At 47.6% G+C, this 16,698-nt stretch overlaps 1 protein-coding gene and 1 pseudogene across 2 annotated transcripts in view; both read right to left on the reverse strand.

Annotated features, from left to right (window-relative positions):
• Positions 1 to 6,848: 6,848 nt before the first annotated feature.
• Positions 6,849 to 16,698, reverse strand: part of LOC144178817 (uncharacterized) — a 35,863-nt gene continuing 26,013 nt past the window's right edge. The window contains exon 6 of one of the 2 annotated variants that reach the window (XM_077706944.1): positions 6,849 to 7,023. In XM_077706944.1, coding sequence (XP_077563070.1) covers positions 6,964 to 7,023 — 60 coding nt within the window. In that variant the 3' untranslated portion in view covers positions 6,849 to 6,963. The remainder of the gene's footprint in view (positions 7,024 to 16,698) is intronic. The other variant, XM_077706952.1, reaches the window with a different exon arrangement.
• Positions 13,430 to 16,089, reverse strand: LOC144178807 (uncharacterized; annotated as a pseudogene).

A 16,698-nucleotide genomic window follows, 5' to 3' on the forward strand; every position in this document is an offset into this window, starting at 1 on the left:
TGGGGCCCTCGAATCCGGGTTAAACCCTTTGAGGCTAGTAGGCTACCACCTCTTTATCCCCCATTTTCCATGCTTTCACTAAATTGTTCGCAACAAAGGTACCTTTCTCTCTGCGTGTGTTATAAAATAACAAAACCTTCAGTCAGGCCATGACACTTCAGAATGAACACTTTTAAACACGGGCACACTCCCTTCCCACTCAAACTGAACTACACACCGCAGCCGAAACTTTTCACACCCACATCTTAAAGGAGTACTGACACGAAATTTCTCGCTTTCAGTTTTTATGCTGTAAAGAATACCTATTGGCCCAGTAATTACGAAAATCGAACCGAAAGCTGTCAGCCGCCAACACAGAATTAATTATAGCACGTTTATTGCAACCAGTTTCAAATTTGGTCGCCACGCGGGAAAATGGCCGTTCGAAGGCCAGCCTGCAAGCGGGCCAGCCTTACGTCACGGTCTCACCCGTGACGTCAGGGACGTTCGCCGCATCGTCTGCTACGATTGCACATGGTCCGCACTCGCCCGCGCAGTCGACATGTCGTCTGAATCGTCAGACTCGGATGAGTCGCTTCCACCCGACAGACAGAACAACTTTACAATATATATTTGGCCAGGCGATTAGGCCGGCGATGTCTTCGCCGTCGTCCGTTTTTTAATATCACTGCAGCTCGAACCGGCGCAGACCGTGAGAGCAACAGCTTGTCGCCACTCTTCTAATCAATCTGATCGCGAAAAAGAAGTTCCACATGCGAGAAAGTAGATGTTAGTGTGTTGAAAAACTGTGCTAGGGATTGTTATCAGTGCTGAATTTAAAAGCGGCGTTCAGATATTTGCCGCGATGGTAAGCCTACGCTGACCGGCAGCGAAGGTTCGGCGCTCCGACCCAGCACTGCCGGCACCGCGGTGCGGCGAGCGGCCGAAAGATGGCGCCACCTGCGCGCTAGAATCAAAACAGGCCACGGCAGATGTCTTGGTCACCGATCGCTGAAACGGAAATTATCGCCAAAATAAAGCTCAGTATGCGAAAAAGGGGATGATAGTGTGGTGAAAAGTTGTGTAAGGGATGGTCATTCGCAGTTGTACACGATACTAAGCCTGAAGTTCCCAACACCCAAGCTGACGCGAGCAACGCCGAGCCCGCTGGCTTGGGCGACAGTTCTTGCGGCCGCCGCCGCGCACGAACTCAGTCCACGTTTAGCGCTGCATGTCGTCGCGTGGAAAATAATGCATCTTGGCATCGTCGTCGATTTGTTTGAACAGGCTTCCACGAGCAGTACTTCGCATTCCGCGAGCTTGCCATAGCACAACTTGGTCGAGCTCGGCGACGCGCACCGCCGCGTCGCCGCGGTGCCGGCACCGCGCAGTTTTCAGCACCAGTGCAAGGGAACACCATGCGCCGGCCACGAACTGAAGAGCAAAGACGTCGAACACACAAAGTGCGCAAAGTTTACAAGCATTGCTCACACAGCTACACCCGTACGTCTCCTGCCCAAACGAATACCACCAACAACAGCAGCGCGGGATATCGTTTCCGGCTCCGAAAACTATATGACGTCACCCTGAACCGCCAGACACGCAGGCCGATGTTTCGTCACGCCGAAAGCGATTTCGCTAGTGCTGCCAATTTGTGGAAGCTCGCGGCCGGGACAATCAAAATCGATTTTAGATGTGATTCCGGCCTCGGATCGCTGCAAAAATTTCTGTGAGGCATCTGTACAAACTACTGAAGCCAATTATATCATTTTTTAGGCGTCAGAATTTGGTGTCAGTACTCCTTTAAGCCAAACAGCGTAGATGGCTTGTGCCTCTTGTGTGTTGGGGTGATTAAAAACAGTTGTGCTTAGCCTAGCTGTCGCCACTGAACTTTAGTGCTTCGAAAGCATAAATGTTAAATGTTGGGGCTCCATTCCAAAACACTCCCCCGAAGTCGAAGTAATGGTATTGCGTCATACATCTTAAGACCTCAACGTAGATGCCATCTGCAACGTTTTTCTTTCTTTCTTTCTTTTCAGCTAGCTGTTCTCTCGGTTAGCTCGTTTTATGTTGGCGATTGGTTTGTTTTTGTTTTTTTAACGATTGTGAGTTTGGATTTGCCACTTGACTATATATAAAGCCATGCCGAGCATCCTTTGCGACTTTTCTCTGGGAGGACACCCATGCCTTTTTTAGGAGGACTTTTAACTAGGCCGCGGGGCTTCCTCCGTCATTTGCCAAACGGAGCTGGAACCAGGGAAATATTGGAAAGTAGATTCAGAATTTGTTATTAGACCCTTTATAATGGGTATTATTAGCTCATCCCTCCAGAGTGTCCTTGTATTGGCGGGGGAAAGTGGGAAAGGGGGAGGTGGAAATATCGGGTGGAAAGAGTGGACTCAGCACTCGATAAACGCGGCTGGAAATCTTTCGGAGAGGTCTTCATCCTGCAGTGGGTGCAACCAGGCTGATCATAATAATGATCACTGGGTTTTATTTTAATTCATTTCTGCTCGTAATTATTGCCGCATTTGATTTCTGAGAGACTGGCATTACGTAATTCTTTGCCCCCTTTTTTAGATAGACGACTCGATGTTGGTGCCGCCATCACTTACGGTGGAAAACAAGCCGGGATGGCTCAGTGGGTAAGGCGTTGCGCTGCTGAGCCCAAGGACGTTGGTTCGATACCGGGCCGTGGCACCCGTTTTTCAGATTTAAGCAGAAAGCTGAAGCGCCCGTGTATCAAGATTTCGGCGCACGTTAACGATCTGCAGGTGGTCGAAACAGAGCCCTCCACTACGGCACGCCTCATCCACTGTGTAGCGCCGGCATGTTAAGCCTCATCATCAATCCCAACGGTGCCCCTCGTCGCCCAGCTGTTACTTCGCCACATGAGTTACCGGCAATTTGTACTTCTTATGTTCTGGTGGAAAGATGCTTTGGCGTGATGGCACCAGTTGCGGGCACGGCTGGCGACCATGTCTGTCGGGTATGACTGGGCGCTGAAAAAAATTAACTGCACAGGCGCGGCACCTGCTATAAATTCGTGTGCTTCCTTTTGTCGCTGCCGTAGCACCATTGTCCTTCTTCCCACACTTAAGTTGCCCTGCGCCATATTCCAGATTCAGGCCAGCCTTCGTATTTTGCTGCCTCAGTCGTAGCTTCCGGTTGGCAGCGATGATGTGGACGCTTGATGAGCACGGCTGATAGCAGCCGCGGGGAAGTTGAAAAATGAGCCTAATAACGCTATCACGTTTGAAACAGCCTCACCTGCATGCCGAGCTAGCCAAGCAGCAATGGGAGTATGGTGCCATGCACGGCAACGTGGATGCTCTTCCGGCGCGGCAGTATTTTCGGTACAGTGTCAAGTAGGTTGTTGAAGGGAAGAAAGCACAACAGCCAGTTTCTGAATGCTTGAGTTCTGTGGAGACAATGATTGCAATTAGGTGATGATCAAATGCCAAAACCAAGCCGGAGTGACGGCTGGCTGCTTTATGTCTGTGTGCACTGCCACCTGTAGTTAACGTTATTTTTGGTGTTATACCTCCTGTTTTATGTAGGAGACTGGCCATAACTAAAAAAAGTTGGTGCAGCTTGCACTAATGGTGCAAGCCTGGAGAAGCAGCTGACCTGGCAGCCCCTCTCCCTTCATCAGAGACCCGGCCGTTGCATCATCATCCTCAGCAGCAGCCCACTAGGTCCACTGCAAGACGAAGGCCTCTCCCATCGACCTCCAACAACACCTTTCCCGTGCCGCTTGGGTTTATTCTTTGCCTCTGCATTTCCTTATTTCGTCCCTCCATCAAGTAATTGGCCTTCCCCTTTTTCTGGAGCCGTCTCTCAGTGGGCACTCCGTCACCCTGGTAGTCCACCGATTGTCATTTCACCCGATTACGTGGCCAGCCCAAGTTCATTTCTTTTTCTTTATTAAAACTATATCTTCTACTCTAGTTTGTTCTGTGACCCAGGAAGCTCATTCCCTGTCTCTAAGTGTTACTCCAATCATCATTCGTTCCACGGCCAATTCAGCCGACCTAAATTTGCTTTCAAGTTGTTTAGTAAGGCGCCAAGTATCCACTCCATACGTCATCACCCCACATTTATTTTCAAACTTGCCACTGAAAGTTCTCAATGACTGGCAGGCCCGGATAGTTTCGTCTACAGGCTTTCGCAACTCTCCCAAAGTGGACCGCGTTAGCATGCGTTAGAACCCTCAGTCAAGTCCAAAGCCAACGCCCTGCTACGAACCCAAACGAAATGCTGTGTGCCCGGAATGCGATGATAGCTCAGTCGGACGGGTGCCGGTTTCATAATGCGAGGGAAGCAGGTTCGATTCCAACCACAGGAAGCTTTTTTTTTTTCTTTCCAGTTGTCTGCCCATGTTATTGTTCCCCATCGCTGCTAACCGGTACCCCTTGGGCCTTTGGGATGGCCGAGTGGTTAGGTTGCCAGTTTCACGGCGTAAAGTACCTCGCTTTGATTACCGGGACCTCAGTCACCACATTTTTTTCTTAAGGCTTCAGGGTTTTTGGGTGCAACGGACGAATTTGCGTCGGCTTAAACAGCTCTGCTGTTAAACATGGCCGCATATCTACTCCTTTCATTGCAAATGTTGATGAAAGATCATAGTCTACTAGCGCGCCTGCCAAGTAAATGCGTCCCTTCTCTTTCCCGCTCACCTCTCATGCTGTTCCTCTCCCGCCTCATTACTGCCAAGATAACACGCTAGAGGTCTGCTCAAGTCAATTTAAATTTACAGCGTTCCACTGCTCCAGGTCGGGTGCCTCGATGCCAGCGGTGCCGTACGGCGGAGACGCGCATGAATCGAGGCACCCTGCTACAACGTTTATTGAACCACGCTGCCCTACTACACGAGCGTTCAATGCGGAACGTGGAACCAATCTAGTGGAACCTTTCGTTACTGTTGCCGTTTTAGTTCTTAAAATGCCGCTAGGAGCTATAGTAGCACGGGCAACAGCAGGCTACGGAGTGAATTGCTATTGCAAAAACCCAGTATCCATTAATTTTCTAATAAAGGAACACTGCAAATATCACTTGTGTATTGATTTTCTGCCTTATATTTGCATAATGTCTTGTTCTTGTTCAACAATGTTGACAAGTATGAACATTATCCCCAGACTAAGACGTTTAGATTTGGCTGTTGGTATATGAAACCATTGAACCATTGCGCAGCTTTTGGTTCACTTTGGCTGGGTGGCTGAATCAAGTCAGACACACAGACTAAAATTACTGCATTTAAGGGCTCTTGAAACTATTTCTTTTGATTTCTAAGTAATGTCTATGTACCTTGCCAGTCTTGCTGTTTTTTTTTTCCACTGTTTTCAAATATGCCACTATTTTTGAGTCGACTGATTGTTGATTGATTGTAGTGTTTAACGCGCCAACGCAACGCAGGCGATGAGGCGCGTCCTAGTGGAGGGCTCTGGATCAATTTTGACCATCTTGGGATCTTTACCGTGCGTCGAAATCTCGTACACACGGGTGTTTTTGCTTTTCGCCTCCATCAGAAAAGCGCCTGCCGCGGCCGGGAATCGAACCCACGACCTCATACTATTATTTTTGAGTCAGTCAATTAGTTCCCAAGATGATTAGAGGTAATTAGTCACTTTTGGAGGAACAATAGACAAAACAGTGCTGGTCACAGAACTCTAACCATTTTATTTTCCAATAGTATGAACCCTGGCGAATGCAATAAGAGAATCAGTTTTTTGATGCACCGCTTGGAACTAATTTTACAGCTCATTAAACTTTGGTGTTTGAAATGGGCATTAAAAATGGTTCCTTGCCACTAGAGCCACCAAAGTTTATTGAGCTGTATGTTTTGTATATTTGCTGCAATGTATATTTTGTCCTGCTTCTCACATAATCAAACGCTTAATCACTGCCAAGTATGTACACTTGGCAGGTGTGCAGCCTTTTCAGCGAATCATAAATTGCAACAAGTAGGCACATTTGGGGCGTGGTCCTTCGCCGTTGTGAATTGGAGCAATTTTGCCACTTGGTTGCCCCTGCACAGTCGCAGCAAGGGGAGGGAACAGTCAAGGTAGGTTCATGGAGCCTGCGGGCTGCCAAGATTGGCGCGTTTTTTCCTCAACCCCGCACTCTGCTCACGCGACTCGCAGCAGTGAATATATATCAATGCAACATTGGCGCGAACTCGCATCCCCATGTTGTGACCATGTGCACGAAAACAGCGTTGATTGTGTTGCCATCGATCTGAAGGGGTAAAAGTGTGTGGGGAATTACAAAGTTGATGGCACATGAAAAATACAAGCCCACAATGACATTGACACTGCACAAGTTAGCAACAACGGGTGGTCGAACTGTTCTGTCGCAAATCGGTAGTTACTATTTCTTTTTTCTGTTTAGCTCTCGTTCAGGTTCAGTGTGCTAAAAAATAACAGTTCAGGTTCTGGTGCAGTTCCCACAGATGGAGGCGAAAAGCGAAAACGGCCATGTTTCAAGATTCTGGCGCACATTACAGATGTGGTCTAAATTAATCTGAAGCCCTCCGCTACACGTGCCTCATAGCCCATGCATAGCTTCAGTGCATCGAACCCCAAAAATTTGAATTTGGGCTCAGTTCAAGAAAAAGCACTGGTTCGGTTAGAGTTTTCTGTTCGGATAGTTCCGGTTCGACACCCTGCTTGAGCATAAAAATATGTTTTAGGCTATGTTTTCGTCAATAGCAAAAATAATAATTACTGCTTAGTTGTAACCATATCAGAACAAGGCAATCTGTGGTATCTTCCCGTTGTGAAAAAGCCAATGCCGTGGATCGTTCAGAGTCTGGCTTGTGGGTTGCACGATTCCAGAATGAAATAGAAAATTCAACAGTAGAACGGCAATTTATTCACTTTCATGCTGGTTGGGTTTGAACTTGAAGACTGAGCCAATCCCCACACCGCGTTTCCAGCTCCGGGTGAGAGTTTCGCTCCGTCATCTGCGTCGCATCCTCCTCTTTCAGCTCCCCAACCACGGTCGCCCGCTCGCCTGGTGGCACTGCCCACTCCTTTGCCAATCCTGCGGCAGGAAAGATGTACACCAGTTGGTGCTGGGAAAAGCACACGCACGCATGCATATACAGTCAAACCCCGCTACAATGCAATTCATTGAGGCGAAATTTGCTCCGACACACCACGGAAGGGCAAGAAAAGAAATTACACCATCTTCCCACATGGGAACCGTGAGGGGATGCAAAGCCGTGGAGTAGTAGCGTGTTAATTGGTTGTTAGAGTAAAGACACGTGTAGTAGCGTATTAAATGTCTTCTTTATTTATCGAGTAGTGGGGAACGTTTTGCGGCTTCTCGTTCTCGAAGCGAGGAATCCGCTGTTCGACGCTGGCATTTCGAAGCGTTGTCACATTGCCGCACGCCATCTGCATCAGCTACTCACCGCTGGCGTTACAAAGCGGCTTCTCGTTCCCGAAGCGAGGAATCCGCTGCTTGACGCTGCCGTTTACGTTCGGCGTTGCGAGCTCTTCTCTGTGCAGCCTTGTCTTCGGAGGTGCTCGCGGTTCTGACAGTGTGCTGGCTGGCGCTAGTTGAAGGTGTGCCAGCCAGTTCGCTGACGGAATGGTTGGCGTCCATTTCCAGTCATCTGACGGCGCAGCACCAAAGAAGCAACTGAGCGGAGCGCGGACCGGGTTTATTTGCAGAGCAGAGGGAGTGGAGAGGAGGAGGAGCGCACATGCATGTGATTGGACAGCTGGTGTGGAGAGGGGAGAGGAGCAGCACGCGCTAGCGCACAGGTGGTGTGGAGAGTAGGAGGGGAGAGAGTGGTGTTATCACAGGTGGTGTGGAGAGGAGGAGAGGTGCGGACGCCGGACGCCGATGGACGACGGAGGGTCGACTAAGAGATGCTTTGCATCTAAAATAGCTAAATATTATACGCATCATGACCGCATAATGCGATCTATAGAAAAAGGAGTAATGCCAGATACGTGGTGCTTATTTGAATTTTTTTTTAACCCGCACTTAAATAGTGCTATGAGGGGAAAATGTAGTGCTGCACAACATGGCATCTACCAGCTGATAACTTGCACATAGCTGCTCGGCCGTCCTCGGCCTCTGATCTGCGCTACGAACTACGGCAAATGGAGTCATTAGCTCTTATTCTGTTAGAAACTATCATAGTGTTTGTTGAGAAGCAAGCAAGGCCTGCTTGTGACTGGAATCCGGACACAATGTGTGCTTGCTTGCTTCTGTTCTGTGTGTGAAAAATCGTCGCCATGCAGAGCAGAAACAAAACAAAAAGGTTAGGCTATTTTTCACACCACTGATGCAACAAGTATACTGTTAGCTGAATATGTAAAAAAACGGACGAAAGCCATTCTGTTTACTGAGAATCCAAATGACACCCTTTTGGCTTCCATACATGCACAGGAGAGGGTCCTAAGTCACACAGGCAGCTTTCGCTGGCATCTGCCGAACAATTAATCAGCTGGCCCACCTCTTATGGGCCAAAAGCCTGTACGTTACACTTGCAAGTGAACAAGTACAAGGCGGTTAGTATGCATGTCAACTCTGAAGGAGGGGGGTGCAGTTTGGGCATAGTAATCGTTCACATGGTCAGGCACAACAGCGGACTATCATGGAAAAAGTCACAACTGCCATGGGGCTCTGTGGCGATAATTACCCTCCTTTGTCCACTCCCCCCACAATTCTCCTACTTCAGCACGAGCCCCCTGGGTCGCACGGGACGCACTAACCAGGCGGCCTCTGCATCCAGACGAACTGGCGCCAACGCCTATCGGTGGTGAGCGCGACCACAGGCGGCGCTGCGAAGCGTGTCTCCGTGATGTCGGCTTATGGACTCTCGCATTCGTCGTCTGCTTCACTCGGGCTCATTCGCTCTGCCTTTTCTTTGTGTGCGGTTGACTTTTGAGGCTTGTACGCACCTGATTTCTCATATGTGCAACTTTCTTCTTAATAAAAGTCTAAAATCACATACACTAGCTCAAGGCGTGATTCAAAGTAAAGTTTTTGATGCCGCTCCGGAAGAAACATTGCTGGCGTCACCCCATTACTGCAAAGCCGGTCTTGTGCGGAGCGCGAAGAGTCGGAGCTAGGTGTCAGCTTCTCTATTCAGCAATCCTTAGAACAGAGGTAACAGCCAGAGTCTAACAAACAACAACAGCGGTAACAGCCAGAGTCTAACAAACAACAACAGCGGAAATGCAAGAACAAAACAAATTCTAAACCTTCGGGACTGTCGGCTTTGGCAGAAGGCGTTCCGGTCCCACCTAACTGTACGTAAGGGAAAACAGATTTTGCAACCTTGACTAACGCTCGAAAGTATTCTATCACATCACTTCACGTTGTCACGGCATGAAAGTGTGCCGATATGTACTACGGGGCACAGAAAGTGTAGGTTGATTTCCAAATAACATACTGTGTGTGTGCACTGGTTTCATACCTGGCTTCTAACCAGTATGGAGACTTATTGAGCAAAACGGGCAACCTGTGTGGTAAACATACTGTATATGCTTTTTCAGACTTGGAAGGATATTTCGGTACATTTCCCACAGCCATATCTTGCCAATATTCAGATATGTGTTATAGTAAAACTGCACTCAAGAGAAGGAGGAGGAGGAGGAAGAGGAGGAGGAGAAGGGGAGAAGAAAGCTTTATTTAGCAGTAAAATCGAGCTGGTTAGTGGGCAGGCTCCTCAGCCAGGACAAGAGAGTACGAGTAATTTTTTTCAATTCATCGAACGTCATCCCAAGTAGGCCAGGATTTGTTTTTCGCGCCTGAAGGGGTTGGAAAACAATAAAGAGCTGCTTGGAGATATTCACCGATTTCGAGCTGTGCTATATTGAAAACCAGGAAGTATACTATACTATTTTTTGCGTTCGTTAGCAAGCATAGCAAGCCTTTAACACCGTTATTATGGCATAACTGTTCGAGTTGAGATTCAGTTTGCTACGATAGAAATTCGGGGCACAAAAGCCGCCTTCCAGTACTCAGGACAACGTTGTCTGCGCAGTTTCGCGGTGGCGTAGCACAAACCTCATTGCATTGGCATGTCAATAAACAATGCACGCTGTGGGTATGTACTATTGTACGCAGCAATAAGGAAAGCCAGTTTCTGAAGAAGGTACTGTATGCCTTACAGCTTGAAGAAAATATCCATATGAACTTTGTGAGCCGTGCAAACATCCCCACACTTTCTAGGACGTTTGTGACGGCGCACAAAAATTAATGGGTTGGGCACAAAAAAAAAAAAAAAAAAATTCATCTGATAAAAGTTAACAACGAAATAGCCGTTTTAGTTCCTGCTGTGTGACCCGCTGCTTGGAGCGTAGCATTAGGCTGTTGAGTCTTCATAGGAGCACCTCAAAAATATTTTAGGGAAGCCTCCGCATTTTGAATATTTATCGAGGATCTTTGAGCACTAAAACTCGCAAATACGCTAGAAAGCACGAGGTACACACAATTGTCTGAGCGATGCTCTAAGAAAGTCGTTCTCTCTCTCCTCATGTGTTGTAAACTTGTGGGGGTACAGCTTGAAATTATTCAGAGGTGTCAGAAGCTGGCTGGAAATATGCTTTTTAAAGCACTAAAGCATAAAAGCGGGTGATTTCTAGCACAGGCACTGCTGCCAGTCACAAGCGGACGACCCCCGCGCGAGTGTAGCAGCGGCGCAAATGTAGCAGACGACAGCGGAGCGAGTCTCAGTGCCGACGTCAGAGCCAGGGGGCGCCACTCAAACATCTCACCGCCGATTGTTCCTACTGAAGTGCGGGTTGAAGGTGAATGACCTCGCGAGTGGCCACACAGTTGTCATGGCAGCTGACATGACAACTGACAAGGCCAACTGCACTCAAATTTTTCTTTGTCCTAATTTCATCCACATAAATAGTCTATGCTCTTGAAATCACCATGGCGAAATCCTAAGCTTCGTAAGCACAGAGCACAGTATGTACTGTCGTTCAAAGTACCTCCAAGCAGACGACGTTTGCACCTGGCGGGGAGTCGCCGAAGTTCCGAGCGGCCTGTGACGGAGCTAGGTAGGGGAACCTGTCCCATGGAGCTCGCGCTTCTCTGGCAACTTGCACGGCACTCTGCCGGGCACAGGGATGCTTTCACCCGGGGTTTCCCTGCTACCTCTGGTGGAAATAGCCAAGTGGTTTGCTACTGGTTTCAACTGGGAAGCAAGTGGTTCCTATTGGTCCGAGTTGGTTTCAACTGGGACCAGTTGCTTTCCAAGTGGGACCACTTGCTCTCCCAAGTGGGACCAATAACCTCCCAACCGGGACCAATCGCCTCCCTTCTGGGACCAGTTGCCTTCAACTGGGACCAGCTGCAGCCCAACTGGGACCGCTTGGTCTCAACAGCAAACCAGTTGCCTCCCAACTGGTCCCAGTTGGGAAGCAATCTTGATTGTTGTTGGTACTAAGCATAGCGTATTTAGTGACTAAATATTACACTATATATTATAAAGTATGCAAAAACATCTCATAATTAAAGTTGCTTGCGATTGCGCCAGCAACCCTGAAAAAAATCTCAGTGCAATTGCAATTAAAATTTAGGCGACAAACGCCTCAGGCTAGAAAGAAGCAAATATTCAGTCTAGTTGTAAATTCCTGTCATAAGCTCTAAATATCGCGGAAAAAAGATGTACATTTGAGGCCAAGTTCAAATGTTTATTTTAGATCTTATTTCAAGTTATCAGTTGCAACCACAACCCTGAGCAGAGGGGTGAGTATGGGCAGTACGGGTGAACCAAAATAGATCTAGCAAATATAGGAGGCCCCTCCTATATTTTATTTATTTGTACTGTACAGTTATTTATTCTGTACAGCACCTCAGCAGCAACAAAAAACAAAAACGAAACTGTACGTTAGGCAGAGCCAGAAGCAGTACGAAAGGAGCCGAAGCCAAAGCAAGCCAGTAAGGCACGGGCGACCGGGAGATCAGCGGCTGGGCCCGTTTGGATAATTTTGGGTCACTTCCATGCCTAATTTCATTTTATTTTTTGTTCGGTACTTTTGAATGAAAACTACCATTCTAAACTCAAGTGCAGCATCTGACACATCCATTATATTCGGCAGGAAACCAGGATTTGCTCATTTGTACCACCCCATGTGCTCGGTCTTTGTTATGAAGTGACGATTGTTTGTGGGCTCTGGAATTTCGGTGTGACGTGAGACCTCAACCTAGTGGCGTCCTGCGATTCACCGTGAGTGTCCCCAAGTGCAGGGTTACTTGACGATATTGGAAGGTATGTTGGTCTTCCTTCAATCTCTTTCACGTATGTTCAAGTTTTGCCCTGTGGTGCTACCTTTGTATTGACATGCACTTGCCCGCGAAGGCCAACAACCAGTAGCGCTATAATTCTTGCCCCTCGCTTTTAAAAGCAGAAACGTTAAGGAAAAGGGATAACGCTCCCCCCCCCCCCCCCCTCCCTTTACTTTAATGCCAGGTTTTGATCACAGCGGCTGCTCTGTTTACGAGTTTACCAGTGAGTCTTTTTCTGCCGCTGCTTCTAATCGTAGGAACGGTTAGTTAGGAACATTGCACATCTGCGGTTTATAATTAAAATACCTGAATAAATACCAATTTGCACGGTGCTTGAGTACTAATGGAATATTGGATTACAACTGCGCATTACGTCACATAAAAATTATTAGACAAGAGAAGCGAGTGTAGACCCCCGCACGTTCATCACTTCTTTGCTTGACTGCATGTTCTTAAACAGCTGAGGCTCAAAATTTGGGATTAGCTGCAAGCTGTTGACTCAAAAGAATTACTTGTTAACTTGCGGCTAGTTGCTACTTAGTGTTTTCACCGCAATCTATTTTTGCTTTAATTAACATTACTGTTCAGTTCTAGCACACAGCTGGCATTTGGGAAGTACCATGTTTATAGGCTGTGGCTATTTCATTGCATCTGTATTATTATGTAACCGGCCGTTTCGTCAACGGGGAAAATTTGCAATAAAAGTGCAAGATCAATTTTTGGTTTTTGTGCTGGCATAGAACACTATGTCCCATGTTCTATCAATGTGTCAGGATGGCTGCAGGTTACCCGTGAAAAAAATTTTTCATACTCTGAATTAGCTTGTAAACTTCAGCTCAATACCAGCATCAATTCATCCATCTGGGTGAAAGTTTGCCTCTTCCCGACCTTCTTTACGAAAAAACTCATGATTCACTTTGTATAAGTGAGCAGCAGCTGTTAATTTAAGCTGGCTCCCCATGACCTGTATGGACCACTCTTATTTGCATTAAAGGGGTTATGAATAGAAAAACGCAAGTTTGGTCCACTAAAAAGAATTCTTGGTCTTCTTAAAAAGCCATACAAAAAAAATACAGTTTTGATGTGCTGATGCTTCCCATCAATGCTAATCATGCATTATTTTAACTCTTGCAGCAACGCTGAAGCACTGGGGGCAGGTGAAAGCAGGGTTCGTACAGAATATTTGACTGAAAATTCAAGGACTTTTCAAGGATTTCAAGGATGAAAATGGGCAAAATTCAAGGAGTGTAAGCAAAATTTTATTTGCTTACAAGACTTATGAAAGCAGCGCAGTTTTCGCATGGATTTCTTTTTCTACAGAAGCTATCTCCAGCTCCTTTTCTTTAGCAGTTCGACGGAAGCTGTTTGCCTTGACTAAATAGGTGAGGTCGTTTTTCGCCTCAGCTTCTTCCGAAAAACGGTCCGCGGATTCCAGCAGGCACTTGAGAGTTTTTTGAAGCTTTGACTTCCTCCCTTGCATCTTATCGAGCTCTTGCTCGAGCTCTTTTCTCTTTGAAGTTGCCTGCCGTGACAGTGCTTGTTTCTTTTGTCCGTCTAGGTATGCAGCATACCTATGCCGGGCTTGGCGCACTGACGCCTTCAACTCTTTTGAAATTGGAACGTTCAGCAGGCCGCCATGGTTTTTCACAGCCTCGCAGATAACTCGTTGAGAAATATACGACAGCTCTGCCAAATTCTCGACCGCAACCTGCTTGTTGATGCTGAAGCCTCTTTCCACTGAGGCCTGCCCATGGCTCAGGAGGAGAAGGAGTTTCATCACAGCCTATAACTGCGAGAAAGAAGCATCGTGCTTCAGCAGCCGCACAAAAAAACTGTCAAGTCGTTCATTATCTTTTTCGTAGTTTTGTAGTTCATGCCGTTTTTCTAGGCAAAACTGAATGTACTGTGTGCACACAATGTCTCGTTTGTGCTCAGAGAGAAGCTTGTTGTCGATTAGGCAGTTAAGCACAATTTTTAGCTTCCCAAGGCACGTGTCTGTCTTGGACATCTCTGTGGGGTCGAAACATGACAACCCACGAACGACAGGGTACCTCAGAGGACTTCTCTCCATGACTTTCAGGATCATGTTCACGAAGAACTTCCGGCACTCATACCTAAACTCAAGAATACACTTGGCGCTCGCTTTGCTGCTTTTCAAAATCTTCTCAGCTGCACGTCCAACATCCACCTTTTCAAGTTCTGTGTAAACGGCAGCATCTTCAACATCAATGCGCAGCAGCTTCGTGATGCTGGTGGCTTCTGTCATTACAGAGCACTTTACGAACCTTGACAGAAGGCTCCTCAGAACACTTTCAAGTTCTTTTGCCAGCAAAAACGTCTTGGGAGGATCACTCTGAAAAACAGTCAGGAAAGGCTGCACAACCATGGCAACGTTTAGGGAAAAGTTCAGTTTTGCGAGTGCAAGCTGGTCATTTAGAAAAGCACTGACGTTTTCATATGCTCTGCATTTTGGCACGGGCAGCCTGCGGTCACTCACTGCTTCAGTGTATTGCTTCAGGTGCTCCCATGTGGCCAGGGCTCTTTCCAGTACGGGCACGTTCTCGATCCAACGGTGAGATACAAAAGGAAGTGGAAACACGCTGCTCCCTGTCTCTCGAATAAACTCTTCACGCCTGGCTGGTGCATCATGAAAGAGTGAGAACAAGCTGGACAAATATGTGTCAACTGGCCAGCCCGTTGCATGCATTCCAGCTTTGTAGGCATTATGCATTGTGTGAAGTCTACACGATCCAATATCCAAACACTGAACTTGAAAGTCATTTTTCATGTGCTGCTGGAACTTGTGGAAAAGACTCCAGTTGACATTGGGGCCATCCATGGAAAGCTGAACAATTTTGCTCATCGGAAAGGACGCCAGCACTTCTGTCAAATTCTTCATGAGGTCGTCCGCTGTGCTGTGGCCCATGAATGCCGATGTCACATATCTTGTTGTCACCTCAGAATTGTTCCACAGTCTCACGTGAACATCAAGTTGTTTGTTTTGCAGGTATTCGTTCAACGTTTCATCAAAAAGGACAACAAAATGGTCAGATTTCTCCATCATGTCCAAGACTTGAGAAGCGAAAAATGGGCGCAGACCGTGGCACGCGACGTACGCGCATTTTTTTTCCGAACAAGTGAAGCTTCTCGCGATATCGCTATCCGGAAACATCTTTCGGAACAGCTCGGAAACTGATCCACTGGAGCTGTATGAGTAGTGTGAAGACACAACTTTCATCGTCCACAAAATTTCGGCTTCAATCACGGAGTCATGCCTTCTGCAGTCTTCGTCAAGGGTCGCAGCTCGAGAGGATGTTTCCGTGTTTTCCCGCTGAGAAGTCGTTTCTGTGACGCTTGCCGCTTGCAAAAAACTCGTGACGGAAGAGCAGCCCTCGCCTGCCGCAACTTTGGATCGGTGCTTGGCACTTTTCTGATGGGTCTTCAACGCCGACTCCCCCATTGTCGCAATGTCGACCGACCTCTGACATACTGCGCACTTCGCTCGATAAGGGTCGCTTGTCTCCGGCCTCACCCAGTGACGATATTTGCTGTGCTCCAGCCACGCAGACTGAAACTTGCACTTTCCGCCTGGCATCCTGTCAAAGTAAAGTTGCAGGCATTGCACACAGCACAAACGCGAACTTTCGTCGAAAAATGACGCGCGAGGCCGACGCACGGACCGAGTATCGACCGACCGACCATATAACTTGCGTTGGATTGGCTTGGATTTCTGGCTCACATCTGTTGCCAGACGACGCAGGCGCTGCCGGTTTAGAAACCGAAAATTGCTGCTGTTGCTTTTCTGTCAAGGCTACTTGTTTTCGCGGTCATTCCTCAGTAAACGCGTTTTTGAAATCAGTGCGACTTACGGAAATACGTCGCTCATTTGCTTTATTGAAACAAAGTCCACTAAATTTTCAAGGATTACAAGGAGCTCACTTATATTTAAGGAGTTTCAAGGGCCCTTGAATTCATGTTATCAAATTCAAGGATATTCAAGGATTTCAAGGGTCTGTGCGAACCCTGTGAAAGGCATAGACGCACAGCCCACCCTGTCGATCCTCATGGAGGTCCTGGCCGAGAAGATCCAGGATGTGATTAAGTTACGCAAAGGGGTGCACTCTCCTTTGAACGTCATCAGAGGCATCCAGCAAGCCCTGATCTGTTCTAGGTGCAATAAATGTGTGCAGCAACAAGAATTGACTGGCCTTTGTGCAGTTCTTAGCCAATGGAACCACTGGTGATAATACTGGTTCCAGCTGGGACCAGCAGCAGCTAGAATAAGTTGCTGCTCGTACGCTAGTGGAACCAATAACATGTGGTTTCAACTGGGACCAATACGCCTCGAGCGCGGCCTGTAGGGGCGCCACTGAAATCCCCCTAGCGGCCCGTTTCGAAAGCAGGCGCGGGAGTCCCCGGCTCGGTCCCCCCTGTCGCCGTTGCTTTTGGGGCTCG

Source organism: Haemaphysalis longicornis, unplaced genomic scaffold (genome assembly GCF_048455015.1).
Source record: "Haemaphysalis longicornis isolate Haplotype H1 unplaced genomic scaffold, Haemaphysalis longicornis Haplotype H1 scaffold_1, whole genome shotgun sequence".
Taxonomy (NCBI): domain Eukaryota; kingdom Metazoa; phylum Arthropoda; class Arachnida; order Ixodida; family Ixodidae; genus Haemaphysalis; species Haemaphysalis longicornis.